Below are 18,596 nucleotides of genomic sequence, written 5' to 3' on the forward strand. Positions count from 1 at the left end.
GGAAGATAAAAGGAGGAGAGTCACAAAGAGTCATTATAACAGAGTGTCAAGTGAATATTCTCTGATTTCCTCATGTGAAATGTTCAGAAACACAAATATTTATTTTTTCTTTTTATTTATTTATTTGAGACAGAATCATGCTCTGTCACCAGGCTAGAGTGCCATGGTATCAGCCTTGCTCACAGCAGCCTCAAACTCCTGGGCTCAAGCAGTCCTCCTGCCTCAGCCTCCTGAGTAGCTGGGACTACAGGCCCGTACCACTACACACAGCTTATTTTTTCTATTTTTAGTAGAGACAGAGTTTCGCTCTTGTTGGGGCTGGTCTGGAATTCCTGACCTCAAGCAATCCTCCTGCCTCGTCCTCTCAGAGTGCTAGGATTACAGGCGTGAGCCACCCTACCCAGCCCCATGAATGTAAAAAGTGCCACCCACTGCTCTGTGAAAAATGATAAACAATTAAAATATTCTGTCTCTTTAAGAGTACAATAAAGGACAAATAGTGGACAATGTGAATTGGTGAGTGGAAGTTTATATTTTGGAATGTAGGGGAAAAACTAGAAATTTGGGCTTTTACTGCAGGCCCTAGGAGAGTTATGCTGGGCGAAAAGGGTGGATTTGAGATTCTGCTTGCCATACACTTAGAAAATGCAGGGAGGAACAAGTCCTTCTGTGGAGTGTTAAAATAACTAAAGAGTTGACAGTTACACTGAACTGACACTTGTGTCCTAACTTCCTATCTAAGGATACCGAAGTGTAACTGAAATGCAGTTTTTGTAAATTACTAACTTGGAAACAACATTTAGGATTAACTAACTACAAACTACCAATTAACCTCTGATTACATAACCAGAAGACCGCCACCATCATATTCCAAAAAAGGCGGCTACAAAACTATAACCAATCAGTTATTGAATTTGGTTTGCTTCCTTATGCATGTTATAAAACCCTTTCCTTCAAGCCGCTCCTGTGGATCCCCAAACGCAAACCATGGCTGGGTGCTTCCCGATTCACAAATCGCTGTTTGCTCTAGTAAACTCTTTAATGTTTTAACGGCGTTTTAGTTTAATTTTTAACAGGGGAAAGGACAGACTGGGGACCCCATAGACTCCACCACTGAGTGGGGATTCTCCCCTGATAACCCTCACACATTTACCGCACAATCTAAGGGAAACGCCCGTGGGGCTGCAGGTGCAGAGCTGCCCCGCGAGGCCTTTCAGCCGTGCGAGGTCACGTGTGGACAGGACAGGATGCTCAGGGTCCTGGCTGCTGTTCTAGCCCCTAGCCAGTGGCCCTAGGGGTCTGAGGGCCGAGCTGCACCAGCTGGGACTCCGGTTTGCAGACTCCGGAGCTGACACAGGGAGGCCTGGGACCCGCCACACCCGGTTCCAGCCGGCTCCAACACCCCAGGGCAACTAGCCTCACACACTCACCATTTCCCAGCTTCCACGTTGTCCCTGCATGTTCCTTACAGATCTTGCAGTACCTGCAGGTCACAGCACGACAGAGGTTGTGGTGAGACACATGGAACATTCAGAGCGAAAGAGAAGGATCCGTGAACACGGATGAAGCTTGGCAGGCTGACGCTAGAGACAAAGGCCAGTGCCAGATTGTAGATGACGCCCCTTCCTCTCCCGCTGCGAGCCTGATTGGACAGTTCCCACCCCAGCACTCCTGATTGGATGGGGCCCCAGATCCTTTCCCTTAAGCCCCTGAGTGACAGATGATGGAATCCCACACATTCAAAGCTGCAACCAGTGTTTCCTCTCCCCTCAGAGACCTGGCACTGTCTGGAGAACATTTGCATTTAGCCTTGTATATTATGTCATATCCATTGTGAATAATACATATAATATTCAAACTTGAAATCTAAAGTGACTTTAAACTTTCAGGTCTGGGTCAGGCATGATGGCTTGTGCTTCGTAGCACTTTCGAAGGTCAAGGGAAGAAGATGACTTGAGGCCAGGAGTTTGAGACCACCCTTGGCAAGATAGAGAGACACCATCTCTACAAAAAATTTTAAAAAGCCAGTCATGGTATTGCATGCCAGTATTCCTAGCTACACAGGAGGCCAAGGAAGGAGAATTGCTTGAGCCTATGAGTTGGAGGCTGCAGTGATCTATGATCAGGCCACTACACTCCAGTCTGGGAATCAGAACAAGACCCTGTCTCTAAAATAAATAAATAAATAAATAAATAAATCAGATCTTATAATAAAATTTCTGACCTCTGTTTTTCTAAGGAGGAAGCCTGAGTTTTGAAAAGGGAAGCAATCCTCTCAGGCAGCAGTGCCTACTAGAACTAAAGTGGAAGTCACGTGTGTCATTTTAAATTTTTTGGTAGCAACATAAAAGAAAACAAGAATGTGAAACTAATTGTAATAATTTATTTAACACAATATATCCAAAATACTATTTCAATATGTGGTTAATATATTATTAATAAAGTATTTTTTGGTACTAAATCTTTCAAAGCCCCTTTGTATTTTAAGCTTCCAGAACACCCCAATTAAGACAGCACATTTGGATGCATATGTCTGATTTTTCTACCTTTAGTTATATTATACACGTTTAGTGGGTCCAGGGAATGTCTGCCTCTTTCTTTCTTGTAATTGCTTATCATTTATTGATTAGTATTTTCCTAATTTCACCGTGGGTTGCAAAATAGCAGTTTTCTATTATATCCTCTGCATATAGTAATTCTTATTCTTATATTAAAAGTTGTATTTTCTCATGAGTTCTTCATTAATTCAAAACTAACCTATCAGGAAAGGAAGGATAAAAGCTTGATTTTTTTTTTTAATCCACTGTGATAACAATCATTAAGTGCCCCCAGCAAACAAAGAAAACATATAAATGATATTTTTCCTAACATTATTTTGTATATTTGATAGGATTCCATGCACTGCAGTCTAAATCTATTTTTGAGTTCAAATTGCCCCATCTCAGGTCAGTGCGGGACCCTTCGCGTTGTCTCCTGTGTACTTGTGCCATGAGACCACAGGTTTTGAGAGGTTTTTTTGTTTGTTTTTTGCTTTTTTCCTGAAACAAACACACATGCATCCTTCCTTTTGCCTTTTATATAACTTGCAAATAGATTTCCTGTTTGGTATATTCTTTTTAACTTGACTTAGTGTTTCCAACCATGCACAATATCCTGGTTTTATATTGTGTACTTTATCAATCTTTTATTAACATTTCTTGATTTGAATTACAGGCCAGATTTATCCTCGTACCTTGTAGAAATATTACCAGGGGGGAGGGAGAAGGGAGGAGGAGGGGACAGGTATATGCATACACAGAGTGCGATTCGCACCATCCGGGGATGGACGCGCTTGAAGCTCGGACTTGGGGGCGGGGGGCAAGGGCAACATACGTAACCTAAGCATCTGTACCCTCATAATATGCTGAAACAAACAACAAAAAAGAAATATTACCAATGTTTTCTTCTATAATACTATTTGTATGTTTTCGATTTTTTACCATTTATATTCCTCCTTTATTTGTCCTTTATCTTACTCTAGCCCTAGAAGAATAAATACATTTCATCTTCTTTATAGGAATATCCAGTTCTCAAACACTAAGTATTGATATAGCCTCCTCTGTAGTTTTTATCGTGTAATTTCTTTTATGCACTGTGGTGGAATTCTGAATTTTATACTTTCCCAATCTGCTTGCCTATTTTTGCATCAACACCATACTCCTTTAATTATAGAATGTTTTAATGTCATGTAAGACCAAAAACCGTCATTGTGTTTCTTTCTTGGGGATTTTGATATTCCTATGTTTGTTTTTCCATATGCACTTTGCAAAATATTGCTAGCTTTAAAGAAACTGACAGACTCCATTACAAAATCAAATACAATGTTGAAGTCAGCTTAAGCATATTATTAAGAATATTATTGAGTTTTTCTATTCAAGAACAAGATGTAACTTTCCATTTGTTTAAGTCTTCAGTCATATATTTCAGGAATGCTCTATTATTTTGCTCATATAGACTTTGCACATTTTTCATTCAATTTGTTCTAGGTCATTTTGTTTTACTTTTAAAAATTTACTTTCTAATTTTTCATCATATCCTTCTCACATTTCATTCAGAAATGATCATGAATGATACATAGAAAGGCTACTGTGTATGTTTATCAATGTTATGTTGTGTTTGCTTACTGAACTATTTTTTTGTATTAGCTTATTTTAACCAATTACTTTGTGTTTCCAGATATATAATCATTCATTCAGAAATGATCATGAATGATACATAGAAAGGCTACTGTGTATGTCAATCAATGTTATATTGTGTTTGCTTACTGAACTATTTTTTTGTATTAGCTTATTTTAACCAATTACTTTGTGTTTCCAGATATATAATCATATCATCTTCAAATTAGTTCTTACATATTGGCTTTTATTTCTTCTGCCATCTTCAAATGCCTTGTATAAAGCTCAATTCAAATTTAATGAATACCGTATGCAATATTGTGCTTTTTAGTATTGTTTCTTAAAATAATGGGAATATCCCTCATGTTTTCCCTTAGTATGAAAAAGATGATTTTGTCAAGTTTAAAAAGATCTATTAATGCCTAATTTTGACATTTTTAAATTATCAATCATGCAGGTTAATTCTGCTAAGTAGATATTTTTGTATCTATAATTATGTGATTGTTCTATTGTTCTCTATTAAAATAATGAATCCTATCACTGAATTTCCTAATATTGAATGAATTACAGAAATAACTGAATTTTTCCATTATATATGGTTTTTAATATTCAATTGGGTTTTGTTTTCTAGTATTGTATCTTACATATTTATATGTGTAGGCAGAGATGAGATTTTTCTGTAACGGTCTATTTTGTACAACATTTGGAAGTTTTTGGTACCAATGTTTCATTCTATTTCTGTAATTTATTTGGAAGTAGTACTTCCATTTTAATGTTGTCAAATTGAGTTAAAAGCATTGATTTATGGGATATTTAAAATGACTGTAGAATTCCTTTGTTAAGATACTTTATCTCGGATCTGTATTTGTTATAAACTTTTCTGCTCCTATGAATATTATATCATTTAGTCTTCCTTTCTAAACAGGGGTATATATTGGTAAAGAATATTTTTCCAGAAAATTTCCACGTCCTTTCATTTTCCAAATCAATGGGCAAATTAAGTTGTGCTGATTATTCTTTAATGATTCTAGTATAAATTTACAATGTTATGTTCAATCTTCTACATCTAACCCATTGATGCATCCTTGTCATTTTCTTTATGACACCTCATTATTCTTCCCAGAACTGTAAATAAAGGGGCATCTCAGAAACCCAAGAGGTAACTAAGTTTTAAATTTCCAGTAAAAGACCTTCTCAGGGAAGCACATAGTCTGCTGTATAGCACATGCTTCACTGCCAGGCCCTCTTGTGTTGGACCTCAGCTCTCTTCCACATGACACCCTATTTGCCTCCAAGGATCACGGAAAAGGAAGAGCCCCTTCCAAAGACTCCAAGGGTGTCCTCGAAGATGCTGATTTAAGAACCTGCAATTAGAACGGGTGCTGAGGCCTCGGGCCACCCGCTGTGTGGCGAGTGGCTTCGGCAGCTGCTGTGAGACCCCGCACTGCTACTGTGGGCTCACCGCTGCGGTGGCCGCCGCCCAGCTCCCCTTTTCTACCTAATTCCCCTTTCATCAACTCCTTTTCTGCTGAAGCCGGCGCGGGCCGCCCCGACCCTGGGCTGTAGGATGGTTCTTGTGCGTCCCAAGCGTCTCCCTCGCAAAGAGCGAGCTGAGCGCAAAGCACGCGTTGCCGGCCGGAGACTTGAGACCCGAGCCGCGGCGTCTGGCAGAACATCTGAAGACCACACCCCAGGGACCACTCCAGGTCCGGCTGCCCATTCCCCCAAGACTGCAGCATCATTTCTGTCCTTGGTACTCAGGAGCCCCTTGGAGGGCCTGGGGAGGGCGAAGTACCTCCAACTATCTCTTCTTCGCAGCCGTCCCGCGAGGGCCGCACAGATTGTGCCACCCTGGAGAGGTAAGGCCTCCTGTTAGGATGCGATGGTGCCCAGATTGAGCCGAGGCGAGACTCCGGGGACAACATTGCCATCCCGCCCTTGCCGTGAGTGAGCAAGAAAGACATTGTTCCATCCTGACTTGACCTTCACCGCGACGGCCGCCCTGTATTGCCCGTGCACTGTGCGGGCGCAGGGACGCAGTTCCTAAGCTTAAAATGTTCCTGTGGTTACTGTAGCCACCGTTGTGTCTTACGTTACTATGTACAGTACTGGCTCGGGTCATCTAACAGTTGCTTGGAGAGAAGCAGTGTTTATCCTATAACACAAACTACACTGTACAAAGGCAAGTTTTTAAGATTTTTACAATTGAGTCATGGACCCCCAAAAAGCCCGCTCCGTGTCAGTGAACCCCAAGTAAAAGCCCATTCTGCAAGGACTTAACGGGATCTGGATAGGTTAACTACAAGCAGAGGTGTCTGAAATCTCCCACCATGTGGCCTTACCCCAGGGAGGGCAATAGCATTTATTGCATGATTGTTAAATGTGACTGCCACGAGAAGGAAATACTGAGGACCCAAGAGGTTGTGTGACTGGCAATTTGTAATCGTAGAGTCTGCGTTAAACCTGGATCGTGGGTCTCCCTGGTTGGAATGTCTGTGCCATTTCCTCTCTGGCAGCAGAGAATTAGCAGGACTTTTCCAGACTCTGTGTGTAGCGTTGGTAGGGGAGGGGACAACTAGGGGGAAGGGTGCTTTCTCATGGACAGAGAATAAGATTATAAACTAGGACATTTTTTATAAAAAGCGATGAGGTAATATGCCACAAGGGCCTTGAGGTTATTCACACTTTGTCTAATTCTGCTTCCAGAAACCCATCAATGGGAATCAGTAAGAGATAAAGTCAAAGGTTTTAACTTCGCGGTTGTTTATTTCAGCTTTATTTATAAAAGCAAAAATTGGAAACAACCTGGAGATTATTGAAAAACTATAATGCATACCTCTGTTCAGTCATCAATATCCATGTTTTCAATGGCAGGAGAAATTGCTCACCAGGCAATGTTAAGTGAAAAAAAGGACATAAAACTATATTCAGTATATCAATTTTGTGTGAAACAAAAAACATTAAGAATGATTCTATCTGGCTAGAGGAATCATTGGTGATTTGCAATGTTTTCCAAAATTTCTGCAATGAAATTTTGTAGAGAACTTATGAAATTCTCTAGTGCACATTTTAATATGTTAAAAATAACACATGTGTAGTGATGAATCTATAGTCTGGATCCCAATATTAAAAAGAAAATGTTCTGATAAGATTAGATTAAAAGAAAAGAAAAAAAAAAAACAAATTCTGACAAGACCCATAACAAAATGACCAGAGATACTGGAAAAGAAACAGTGGAAAACAAAAAGCAAGTAGACAAATAATAGAAATAGACGACAAAGTTGAAATCTATTAAGAAGATGTATCTTATTGTGAGAAATCTTGTCATTTGAAAGGAATGAAGTATAGAATTAATCAGGAAATTAGGACAGGACATCTTCACACCTGTCCTCAGGGCACTGTAGTGGCAAGCCTGGAGTTGTGAAAATTAGGTGTGAATTTGAGCTCCAACACTGACATGCTGTCAGCCAGAGGAGTTTGGGGACACTAGCACTTCTCTGCAATATTTTCCCTGTCCCTAACAATGGATATACCACTAGCAAAGCCACAGGGTTGTTGAGGAATTAAATGAGTTGTTGGCCCGGCGCGGTGGCTCACGCCTGTAATCCTACCACTCTGGGAGGCCGAGGCGGGTGGATCACTCAAGGTCAGGAGTTCGAGACCAGCCTGAGCAAGAGCAAGACCCCGTCTCTACTAAAAATAGAAAGAAATTAATCAGACAACTAAAATATATAGAAAAAATTAGCCGGGCATGGTGGCGCATGCCGGTAGTCCCAGCTACTTGGGAGGCTGAGGCAGAAGGATCGCTCGAGCCCAGGAGTGTGAGGTTGCTGTGAGCTAGGATGACACCATGGCACCCACTCTAGCCCAGGCAAAAAGAGTGAGACTCTGTCTCAAAAAAAAAAAAAAAAATGTTAGTATAAAATCTCCAGGCAAGTGATAATAATTAAATGGAACTAGAATAATCACCTGCTGTACAGAAACCACGTGTGAGAGTGGCAGTGACTAGAATGTATCTTTTCTCTAATGCTGGATGAATTATGTACTTAATAGTGACAGTACCTGTTTTTACCAAAAAAAAAACAAAAAACAAAACAAACAAAAACCTCCATTGTCTATTGATTATGCTGAGATTATTTTTCCTGTTGAAGTACTAAAAGGCACACTTAAGGAAAAGTTACATCATGATTTGGGTTTCAGATAGCAGAGAAAAAGAAAGGTCTTGACCAAGGCCTTTAGCAGTTTCTGCTTTGAAAATGTTTCAGTGTCTCTTCTAGTCTCACTGTGAATCTCTCCAATAATTATTCAATGCACTCATTCCCATGTCTTTTGGATGTACCTTTATGTATTTATCTTATATTGGAGTATAATGTAATAATGATTACATTATCATTATTATTCCACTTGTTATTAAAAATTATAATATGATCCCAATCAATAATAATTTAGTCTGAACACTGTAGTGTTTTATCTCTTATTTACATGTCTAATCCCATAGTTTAGCTCACAGCAGTATTCTACAACAATGTTGGTGATTTGCACCATTATAATCTTATTTCTGGATCAAAGGAACATATGTAACCTTGTAAGTGTTGTAGTCTCAGTAAGAATTATTTCTTGACAGCCAAAACATCTGGGTTTAAATCCTGATTCATACAACTTACTCGGGTAGGAGTGAAATGACTATTTTGCCTTGTCATTGCCTAAGGTTCCTCATTAGTCATAAGAATAACATCAATAGTTTTACAGAGTTTAATAGTCAGTCAGCAATTGCATGTAAAGCTATAATGACTCTTACTCTAAGGGTTGTATAAAGGATAATAAATATGCAAACACAATCACTTCATAAAACAAATAATAAATGTTTCTCAGTATGAACAAATTCTATGTTGAGAATATTGAACTTTAGTAGCCTTGAAGTACCACCACTCGCTTGTTTCTCTGTAGGATTCTCTGGCTCTGAATATAAATACTAGTCTAGGAAAAAGGCAGAGTGGCCTCCAGGGATTTGGCAATAGGGAATATCTCCTTTACAGCAGGCTATACTTGAAATCCCTGGGAATTTTTTTCTTATTTATCGCTATATCTATGTTTACCTCACTAGATACAGGTTAAGATCCACAGATATGATCATCAAGCACCTGAGATTAGCCAACACTTTGATCATTCTCTCTAAAAGAGCCCCCAGATAATGGCAGCATTACAGATGAAACATTTCTTCAGTAATTTTGGATGTAAATTTATGTCTTCACACAGTACCCAGAGATGTGTCCTATGGCACCTCCTGCCTTTTTGGTATTTTCCAGGCCATCACAATCTAGAGTGCTGTGGCGTCAGCCTAGCTCACAGTAACCTCAAACTCCTGGGCTCAAGCGATCCTCCTGCCTCAGCCTCCTGAGTAGCGGGGTACTACAGGAGCACACCACCACGCCTGGCTAATTTTTTTCTATTTTTAGTAGAGATGGGGTCTCAATCTTGCTCAGGCTGGTCTCAAACTCCTGAGCTCAAGCAATCCTCCCGCCTCGGAATCCCAGAGTGCTAGGATTACAGGTGCGATCCACTGCACCCCACCAGGCCATCACAATCTGTGTGTGGAACTCCAGGTGGGCAGAACTTAAAGTGAAAGCTCACAAGTACGTTGGCCAACTCAACTTCTTGTGCTGAATCTTGCAAATGATTTTAAACATATATTTTCCTATATACATTGTTGAAAAGTGGAGAAGTAATGACATCACAAAGCAAAAGGATCTGGATACTGTTCTTGTGCACTTCATAAGAAAGTGACATTCTCATTTCTTTTTTTTTTTTTTTTTTTTTTTGAGACAGAGTCTCACTCTGTTGCCCTGGCTAGAGTGCCGCTGCTTCAGCCTAGCTCACAGCAACCTCAAATTCCTGGGCTCAAGCGATCCTACTGCCTCAGCCTCCTGAGTAGCTGGGACTACAGGCATGAGCCACCATGCCCGGCTAATTTTTTCTATATATATATTTTTAGTTGTCCAGATCATTTCTTTCTATTTTTAGTAGAGACAGGGTCTCGCTCTTGCTCAGGCTGGTCTCGAACTCCTGATCTTGAGCGATCCACCCGCCTCGGCCTCCCAGAGTGCTAGGATTACAGGCATGAGCCACCGCGCCCGGCCAACATTCTCATTTCTTATAGATTTTTTAGTCTTTCCTAGTATTTTGAGTTTTCAACTTAGGATCTGGGCCAGTGGTTCTGTGGTTTTCATCCTATACAGACACAAGCAGAGGGCTCAGCACATTTATAGGACCAATCTGTTCCCCAGATACTCTCCTGAGGCCAGAGCCACACAAAGAATCTCTATCCTGTGGAGTACCTTTATCGCTTTTCTCACCCTCTCCTCCTCAGAATTTACATGGGGCTTTCCACTGATCTCAGGCAGTGGCTGGTGAACATCACTGTGCTAATCAATTCATGTTTCCCAACTGTCAGCCCCTTTGGTCTCATGGACCAAAACAATCACATATCCAGACTCTGCTCTGGGGGCTGCAAACTGAAGGCCCAATATCCTAATCTAGTAATAGAGCAGTAAAAGTTACTTTTGTTTTCACTATGTGTAGTTACTTTTTATTGTTTTCTAGCAGCTTTTTGAGATATAATTCACATATTATAAAACTTTACCTTTTTAAGTGTGCTAATCATTTTCTAGTGCATTTACAGAGCTGTGAAATACATCCCCACCATTTAGTTTCAGAATATTTTTACCACCTAAAAAATAAACCTCACATCCAGTGGCAGGCCACTCCACATCTCTTCCCCTCCCCAGTATTAGGCAACCACTGATCTACCTTCTGTCTCTACAGATTTGCTTATTCTGGATATTCCATGCCAATAATATGAGCTCTTGTGTGAGTGACTTCTTTCACTTAGCATAATTTTTTCAAGATTTATCTATATTTCTGCACGTAGGAATACTTCATTCTTTTTCCATGTGGAATAATATGCCATTCCACGGATATATATTTTAAAAATCTGTTTATGGACATTGGGTAGTTTCTTCTTTTTGTCTATTGGGAATTACGCTTCTATGAACTTTCATGTACTAATTTTTCTGCACATATTATCTGAGCTTTGAGTCAACTCAAACATCCACAATACTCTGGGAATGGAGAGTTTTCAGGTAACTGTTAATTTGGATCAAATATTGACTATCCTCTAGTGATATTGTGTTTGTGTAACAGCTTCACTAAGACATCATTGACATACAAAAAGTGTATATATTTAAGGTGTACAACTTGATTTACACTGTGAAATGATCATTACCATTTATAATTAACATATATATCACCTCTACATAGTAACCATTTGTTTGTGTGAGTTAAGAAAATTTAACATCTACCCTTTGAGCAAATTTCAAGTACACAATGCAGTATGATTACCTATCATCCCCACTGTGTACATTAGATCACAGAATTTATTTATCTTGCATAGCTGTAATAAATTAAATAAAATCAATAAAATTTGATAGCAGATATGACCATGGCAGTGGTGAGAGTCATACTCCCTGTGTGCTCTGCCCGATCGGCCCCGGGCCTTTGTCTAGGACTCCCCATCCCCTGAGCTGTGGCTACATTAACCCCCAGGGCGCTGCCCATGCCTGTTTGTCCTGTAGCCGCTGTGGCAGCCCCTGTGGGCGCTGGGCTGCTTCTCGCAGGGGACACCCCACCCGCAGCAGCGGTAGCAGCTCGGCCATGGCGACCCCGAGGTGCTTCACAGGCTTTGGAGCGCGGCCCGCGGCCCGGTCTCCACCATGGGCGACAGCCACCAAACAGGAGGCCTGGCCCAGCGAACAGCCTCCTGGTTCCCCACGGCTTTTCCGAGCCGTAGGAACCTCCGGAGCTGAACCACCAGAGCCCGACACGAGGCCACGCTGGGCCACCCTCCCTGACACCTCTCACGATAGGCTCGGTCACACTGCTGCCCCGGGCGCTGGATCTCAGTGACCGCGCCACCTCCCGAGCAGCGGCCCGGGCCTGGGCTCCGCGCAGCCCACTGACCTGGCGCCCAAGAGCGGTGGCACCATGTGGAGCAGTGCGGCCGTAGAGCGCGAGCAGCAGGAGGCTGGGGCAAAGGAGAAGCAGCCAAAGCTGCCTACACACGGAGGCCGGCAACAGCCCGTCCCCCACGGCTGGGGCCTCAGAGTTGGGCAGGAGAGCGAAGGCCATGGCCTTCGGAATGCAGGAAGGGGACAGCAGGCCCAAGACCCTGCACCACATGCTGCTGGTGCTGCACCAGCCCGGCCACTCCGAGGCCATGACAGTACGTTTAAGGGGGACCCGGCCCTGATTGCAGGCAAGTGGTTGGGTTTCCAGTCCGATGGGTCTAAAGTGGTTGCAAGAGCAGCAAGGAAAAAAAAAAAGCCTTCTCCAGAACCAGAAGGTGAACTTGGGCCCCTAAAATCAATGGAAAAGCCTAGCTATGGATGTCCATAGCCACAGAAGGGCTCAAGATCCCCTGACTCTTACATCCTCATCTGTGTCTCCACTGCCACCCACTGCCTCACCTCATTCCAACCAAACCACACGGCCTGATGCAGCCCAGAATGACCATCCCCATTGGCAGCCCTGATCTTAGTAGCAGACAATGCAGGGGCAGTCATGATTTGAAAGATACCAACCAGGTTCACCCAATACCAAGAGGAACAGCAACAGTCCACACTCTCTGTCCTCTACGAACCAAAGCAGGTTGGGCCCCAGAGAGGTGAGGGACCAGGGGACAGGCAGCACAGGAGGACTGCAGTCAGTACACCCTGGCAGCCTCCCCCACCTCCTCTCTGGCAAACAGTGTCCACCTTCTGTCATGAGTGGCTGGGGAACACCCACTCTGTGCAGTGCCCATCCATCCCTTGGCACAAGTTCTACTTCCTTTCTCCAGACAACGCATCAAATAGCAGGCAACTAGTGGAGAGGGCTATTGTCCCAGTGGGAAATAATGCCCTCTTATGGGCTCCAGTGTCCCTTGGGCCATTATGCAGGGGAAAATTGCAACCATTCTTTTTGGAGATGTGAAAGTGAAAAAAGAGATGCTTGTGGCTTTTCAGTTTCAGAAAAACCCAATGATTACCCTTAATTGAAATTGCTTGAATTGTATATGTATCTCCATATATATGTACATATCCAAGACAAGGGAAATCTATACTTCATAAATGTGGCTGTATAATTTTTGACAACAAAAGGTATGTACCTATAGGCCAGGCATGGTGGCTCATGCCTGTAATCTTAGCAATCTGAGACGCTAAGGCAGGAGGATTGCTTGCTGAGGTCAGGAGTTCAAGACCAGCCTGAGCAAGAGTGAGACCCAGTCGCTATCAAAAACAGAAAAACTGGATGGGCGTGGTGGCTCACGCCTGTAATCCTAGCACTCTGGGAGGCCAAGACAGGAGGATTGCTTGAGCTCAGGAGTTCGAGACCAGCCTGAGCAAGGGTGAGACTCCATCTCCACTAAAAATAATAAAAAATAGCTGGATGTGGTGGTGCCTGCCTGTAGTCCCAGCTACTCGGGAGGCTGAGGCAGGAGGATTGCTTGAGCCCAAGAGTTGGAGGTTGCTGTGAGCTAGGCTGATGCCACAGCACTCTAGCCTGGGTGACAGAGTGAGACTCTGTCTAAAAAAAAAAGAAAGAAAGAAAAAGAAAATAATTATAGAAACATTTACCCATAAAATCCTGTATGAAACATTAATATAACATTAAAAAATAACTTTTTTAGACAACTACAATGTTCAACTATGACTATGAGAATAAGTATTGGCATGTGGTATATGAAAACACAATTTCACAGAAAATGCACTACAGTCATTAATAAAAGGCTCTAATGAGAATGTTTTAATGTATAAGCACTAAAAAGGCACTAAAGATAATGTTTTATTACATTAATATATTGATTGATATTATTTCTACACAAAATGAAAAAGCTGTAATCCAGCCTTCAGAAGGAGAGAAAAGCCTTACATTTCTGAACAAAGGAAAAATACAAATTTTGTTAAATATGGTGAGTCACTGATGTAAAATAAACATTTAGGAATCAATTATATCACCATTTAGATATAGGTTGAGAAAAGTAAATGGAAATACTAATGATTCCTTTTTGACTACAGTAAATATAAATTTACAAGGAATATTACAATTATGAGTTGTCTATTAATTATCTACCTTTATATATTATGTAAATTATAGCATATTGTTCTGAACATTTAAATCTAAAGTTACAGAAAATTTGAAATAGAACAAAATAGAAAGTGAACATGTATAGGGGGAGTGACATGAGCAAGATTGTAGGAGTTCCCCTGCTTGCATATCCTCCCAAAGGAACAATAATTTGGCAACCATCCACGAACAAAGGTTCCTATATGAGAGAGACAGGCACCACAGCTCATGTCTGTAATTCAAGCTATACTTCGGGAAGCTTAAGCAGGAGGATCGCTTCAAGCCAGGAGTTTCAGAACAGGATGGGGGATACAATGATACCCTGTCTCAAAAGAAGTGTCTTTTTGAAAGCTTTGGGATTCAGGAAAGGAGTTATGAAAGCCTGCAAAAGTACAAGACCAAGAGGGATCATTTGGAAAAGACAGCCCTCATTTAGGTGGCAATCTTGAGGACCCCCAGTCTTGCCTATAGACCAGAATATGGCCCACCCAACTTGGTCTCATTGAGAATTATGAAGTCACTCTGTAACTGTCTCCAACTCATCCCAGCCCATCCAGAGGAGATCTGCCAATCCAGAGACTTGAAGGAAGATGCCCATTCATGGCCATGGAGGCAGGCCCGCAGAACTTCGCCTTTACTATGGTCTCTGAGGCAGCTCTGTGACTCAGTTCCAGCCCTCTTAGCCACAGTCCGTATCAAGTCCTGCACACCTAGACACCCACATAGTGACCTGGGGAAACTCTTCCAGGTACTCCATGGGAGCTACACTCACACCCTTGGCATCAGGCCCACCATATGTGGACCCAAATGCAGAACCCTGCCGTAGTGACTGCCCAACTGATTAAGGTTCTGAAGGCAATCCAGTCTGCCCAGAAATAAGACAAAATTCATAACCACGCAAGATCCTGGTAATAGGTCCACCAAAGGCAGACCCCACTGCAGACCCAGTAGCACCACTGTGACCCAAATACAGCCCCTCACCACAACAAACCCAAAGGGGATCCCATCAGTCATGGAACCCAAAAAGAGAAGATCTCTTCCTGCTGAAACCAGTTTATAAAAACTGGAAGAGGTGTTTGCTCCTTTAAATTTATAGACACCAATACAAGATTATATTGTACCCATTTTGAGCACTTCTATTTTAGCATAGTACTGAAAGTCCTAAGAAGAACAATTAGGCAAATAAATAAATAAATAAATAGCATCTAAATTGAAAAGAAAGAAGTAAAAATTTTGCTATTTGTAGATGGCATGATATTATATATATAGACAACCACAAACAGTACATCAAAGAACTGCTCAAACTAATAAATGTACTCAGTAATTTTGCAAAATATTAAACTAACATTCAAATATCAGTTTTGTTTCCATACACTAACAGGAAGCTATCCAATAAAAAAAAGAGAACAATCTCATTTACAATGGCATCAAAATAACAAATTACTTAGCAATAAATTTAACCAAGAAAGTGAAAGATCTTTACAATGAAAAATATAAGGTATTGATTAAAGAAATTGAAGACAAAAATAAATATAACAATTTGACATGTTTATGGATTAGAAGAATAAATATTGCTAAAGTTCCATATTATCAAAAGTAACATCAATTAAACTGGATTCTTATCAAAATTCCAAGATTATATTTTACAGTGATAGAAAATAAATCCAAAATTTATATGGAACTGCAAGAGACTATGAGTATCCAAAGCATTCTTGAAGAATAGAACAAAGCTGTGGTATGCTTTCTGGTTTCAAACTATATTTCAAAACTCTAGTAATAAAAACAGGATGGTATATTCAAAGACCCCTGGAACAGAATAGAGACCCAGAAATAAACCTATGCATATAAGGTCAAGTAATCCTTGACAAGGGCACCAAGAATACACAATGCAGAAAGTATAGTCTCTTCACTACTTGGTGCTGGAAAAATTGAATACCCTCAAGCAAAATAATGAAATTACACCATTTTTCTTACACCACACACAAAAATTAACTCAAAATAAAACAAAGGCTTAAACAGAAGACAAGAATCCTTAAAAATTTTAAAAGGAAATATGTAAAACATTTTCTTCATATTGGTATTGGCAATGAGTTTTTTTGGATATGACACCAAAAGTATGACAACAAAAGCAAATACAGTTGGACTGCACCAAGCTAAAAAGCTCTGCACAGCAAAGAAAACAATAAGAAAACCTACAGGATGAAAGAAAATATTTGCAAACCATAGATCTGATAAGAAGTTAATATTCAAAATATATAAGAAACTCATACAATTTAAAGGCAAAAAACAAGAAAATGCAACTGAAAAATAGGGAAAAGATTGAATAGATATTTTTCCAAGGAAGACATGGTATCTCATCTGATACCACTTCATACCTGTTAGGATGGCTAATATCAAAAAAAAAAAAGAGAGAGAGAAAGATAACAAGTGTTGTCAAGGGTATGTAGAAAAGTAAACCCTGTACACTACTGGTGAGTTGGAAATTGGTAGATTCATTAAAAAAACAGTCTGGTGGTTCTCTGGAAAAAAACAAAAACAAAAAACAGAACTACCACACAATCTAGCGATCACATTTCTGCATATATAAGCATAGGAAATAAGTATCATGAAGAAATCTCTGCAGCCCTGTGTTCACTGCAGTATTATTCACAATTGCCAAGATATGAAAACAAACTAAACATTTGTAAACACTGAATGGATAAAAAATATGGTATATATTAATGACAGAATATTATTCAGCCATAAAAATAAATTCCTGTCATTTCGACAACATAGGTAATTCTAGAGGATATTATGTTAAATGAAATAAGCCAGGCACAGAAAGACAAATACTGCATGATCTCACTTACATGGGGAATCTAAACATGTTGAACTCATAAGAATAAGGAATACATAGGTGGTTGCCAGGGTCAGTAGGCAGGGAAAGTGGGGTAATATTCTTAAAAGGGTACAAAGTTTCAGTTATAAGATCAATAATTTTGGGGATCTAATGTATAGCTTCATGACTGTAGTTAATAATAATGTTTTGTATGCTTAAAATTTACTAAGACAATAGACTTTAAGGATTCTCACTATTTTTTTTTTTTTTTTTGAGACAGTTTCGCTCTGCTGCCCAGGCTATGGTACCATGGCATCAGCCTAGTTCACAGCAACCTCAAACTCCTGGGCTCAAGTGATCCTCCTGCCTCAGCCTCCTGAGTAGCGGGGACTACAGGCACACACCACCATGCCTGGCTAATTTTTTCTATTTTTAGTTGTTTGGCTAATTTCTTTCTATTTATAGTAGAGACAGGGTCTCACTCTTGCTCACGCTGGTCTCGAACTCCTGAGCTCAAGCAATCCTCCCGCCTCGGCCTCCCAGAGTGCTAGGATTACAGGCGTAAGCCACCGTGCCAGACCATGGATTCTCACTATTAAAAAAAGTTTAACTATATGAGGTGATAGACATGTTCATTAACTTCATTGTATTAATCATTTCACAATGTATACACATCAAATCATTACATCTTATATAATAAAGATATAGATATACAATTTTTTTAAAAAACCAGATGATGGACATACAGATACATATATATTTTAATATATATATACCTTCATGTCTCATATATACAAATGACACAGTCTTAGTAAACTTCACATTAAACAAAAGAAAATTCTGATAGTTATAACTATTAAGATAAGAAGTGAGAGTTTAGTATATGCTCAGAAATATTCTAAGTTGCCCAATGACATTAAGAAATGTAGGGAGTAGATACATTAAACTGTAATACAGTTGAGGAATTTGGGCATATAAAGTATAAATTACCAGTTTCAATTAATGCTGAAATAATTACATTTTGAAGTAAAATAACATTAGGTTTTTATATTTAGGGAGATGCTTTAGAAAGTATTCTGATAAAATTACTAAGTGTGAATTTCTGTATAATCCCAATTGAAACCCACATAGGATTGGAAATCATAATGCTCATAAAGCAGAAAACATGCAACATCTGTTTGTAGTGTTCTTGGGATTTTAGAATCAAACCCCATCACCACTACTTTCACACATTTCAGATATGATACAAAAATAGAACTTGAAGCTGTTTTAACATAGAATTCCTCAAAAATATGCACAGTATTCTCATGTCTCCCAAAGCAATAAAAAGAGCAGTCAGGGCCGGGCGCAGTGGTTCACGCCTGTAATCCTAGCACTCTGGGAGGCCGAGGCGGGTGGATCACTCAAGGTCAGGGGTTCGAGACCAGCCTGAGCAAGAGCGAGACCCTGTCTCTACTAAAAAA

General features: G+C 40.4%; 1 protein-coding gene and 1 pseudogene across 1 annotated transcript in view; one reads left to right on the plus strand and one right to left on the minus strand.

The window, feature by feature from the left end:
• Positions 1-11,866, minus strand: part of LOC105825952 (zinc finger protein 420-like) — a 40,750-nt gene extending 28,884 nt beyond the window's left edge. The window contains exon 1 of the mRNA XM_012663853.1: positions 11,771-11,866. Coding sequence (XP_012519307.1) covers positions 11,771-11,866 — 96 coding nt within the window. The remainder of the gene's footprint in view (positions 1-11,770) is intronic.
• Positions 11,867-12,194: 328 nt separating this feature from the next.
• On the plus strand, positions 12,195-13,246 carry LOC105825953 (annotated as a pseudogene).
• The last annotated feature ends 5,350 nt before the right edge of the window (positions 13,247-18,596 follow it).

This window comes from Propithecus coquereli, unplaced genomic scaffold (assembly GCF_000956105.1).
Source record: "Propithecus coquereli isolate 6110/MARCELLA unplaced genomic scaffold, Pcoq_1.0 Scaffold838, whole genome shotgun sequence".
NCBI lineage: Eukaryota > Metazoa > Chordata > Mammalia > Primates > Indriidae > Propithecus > Propithecus coquereli.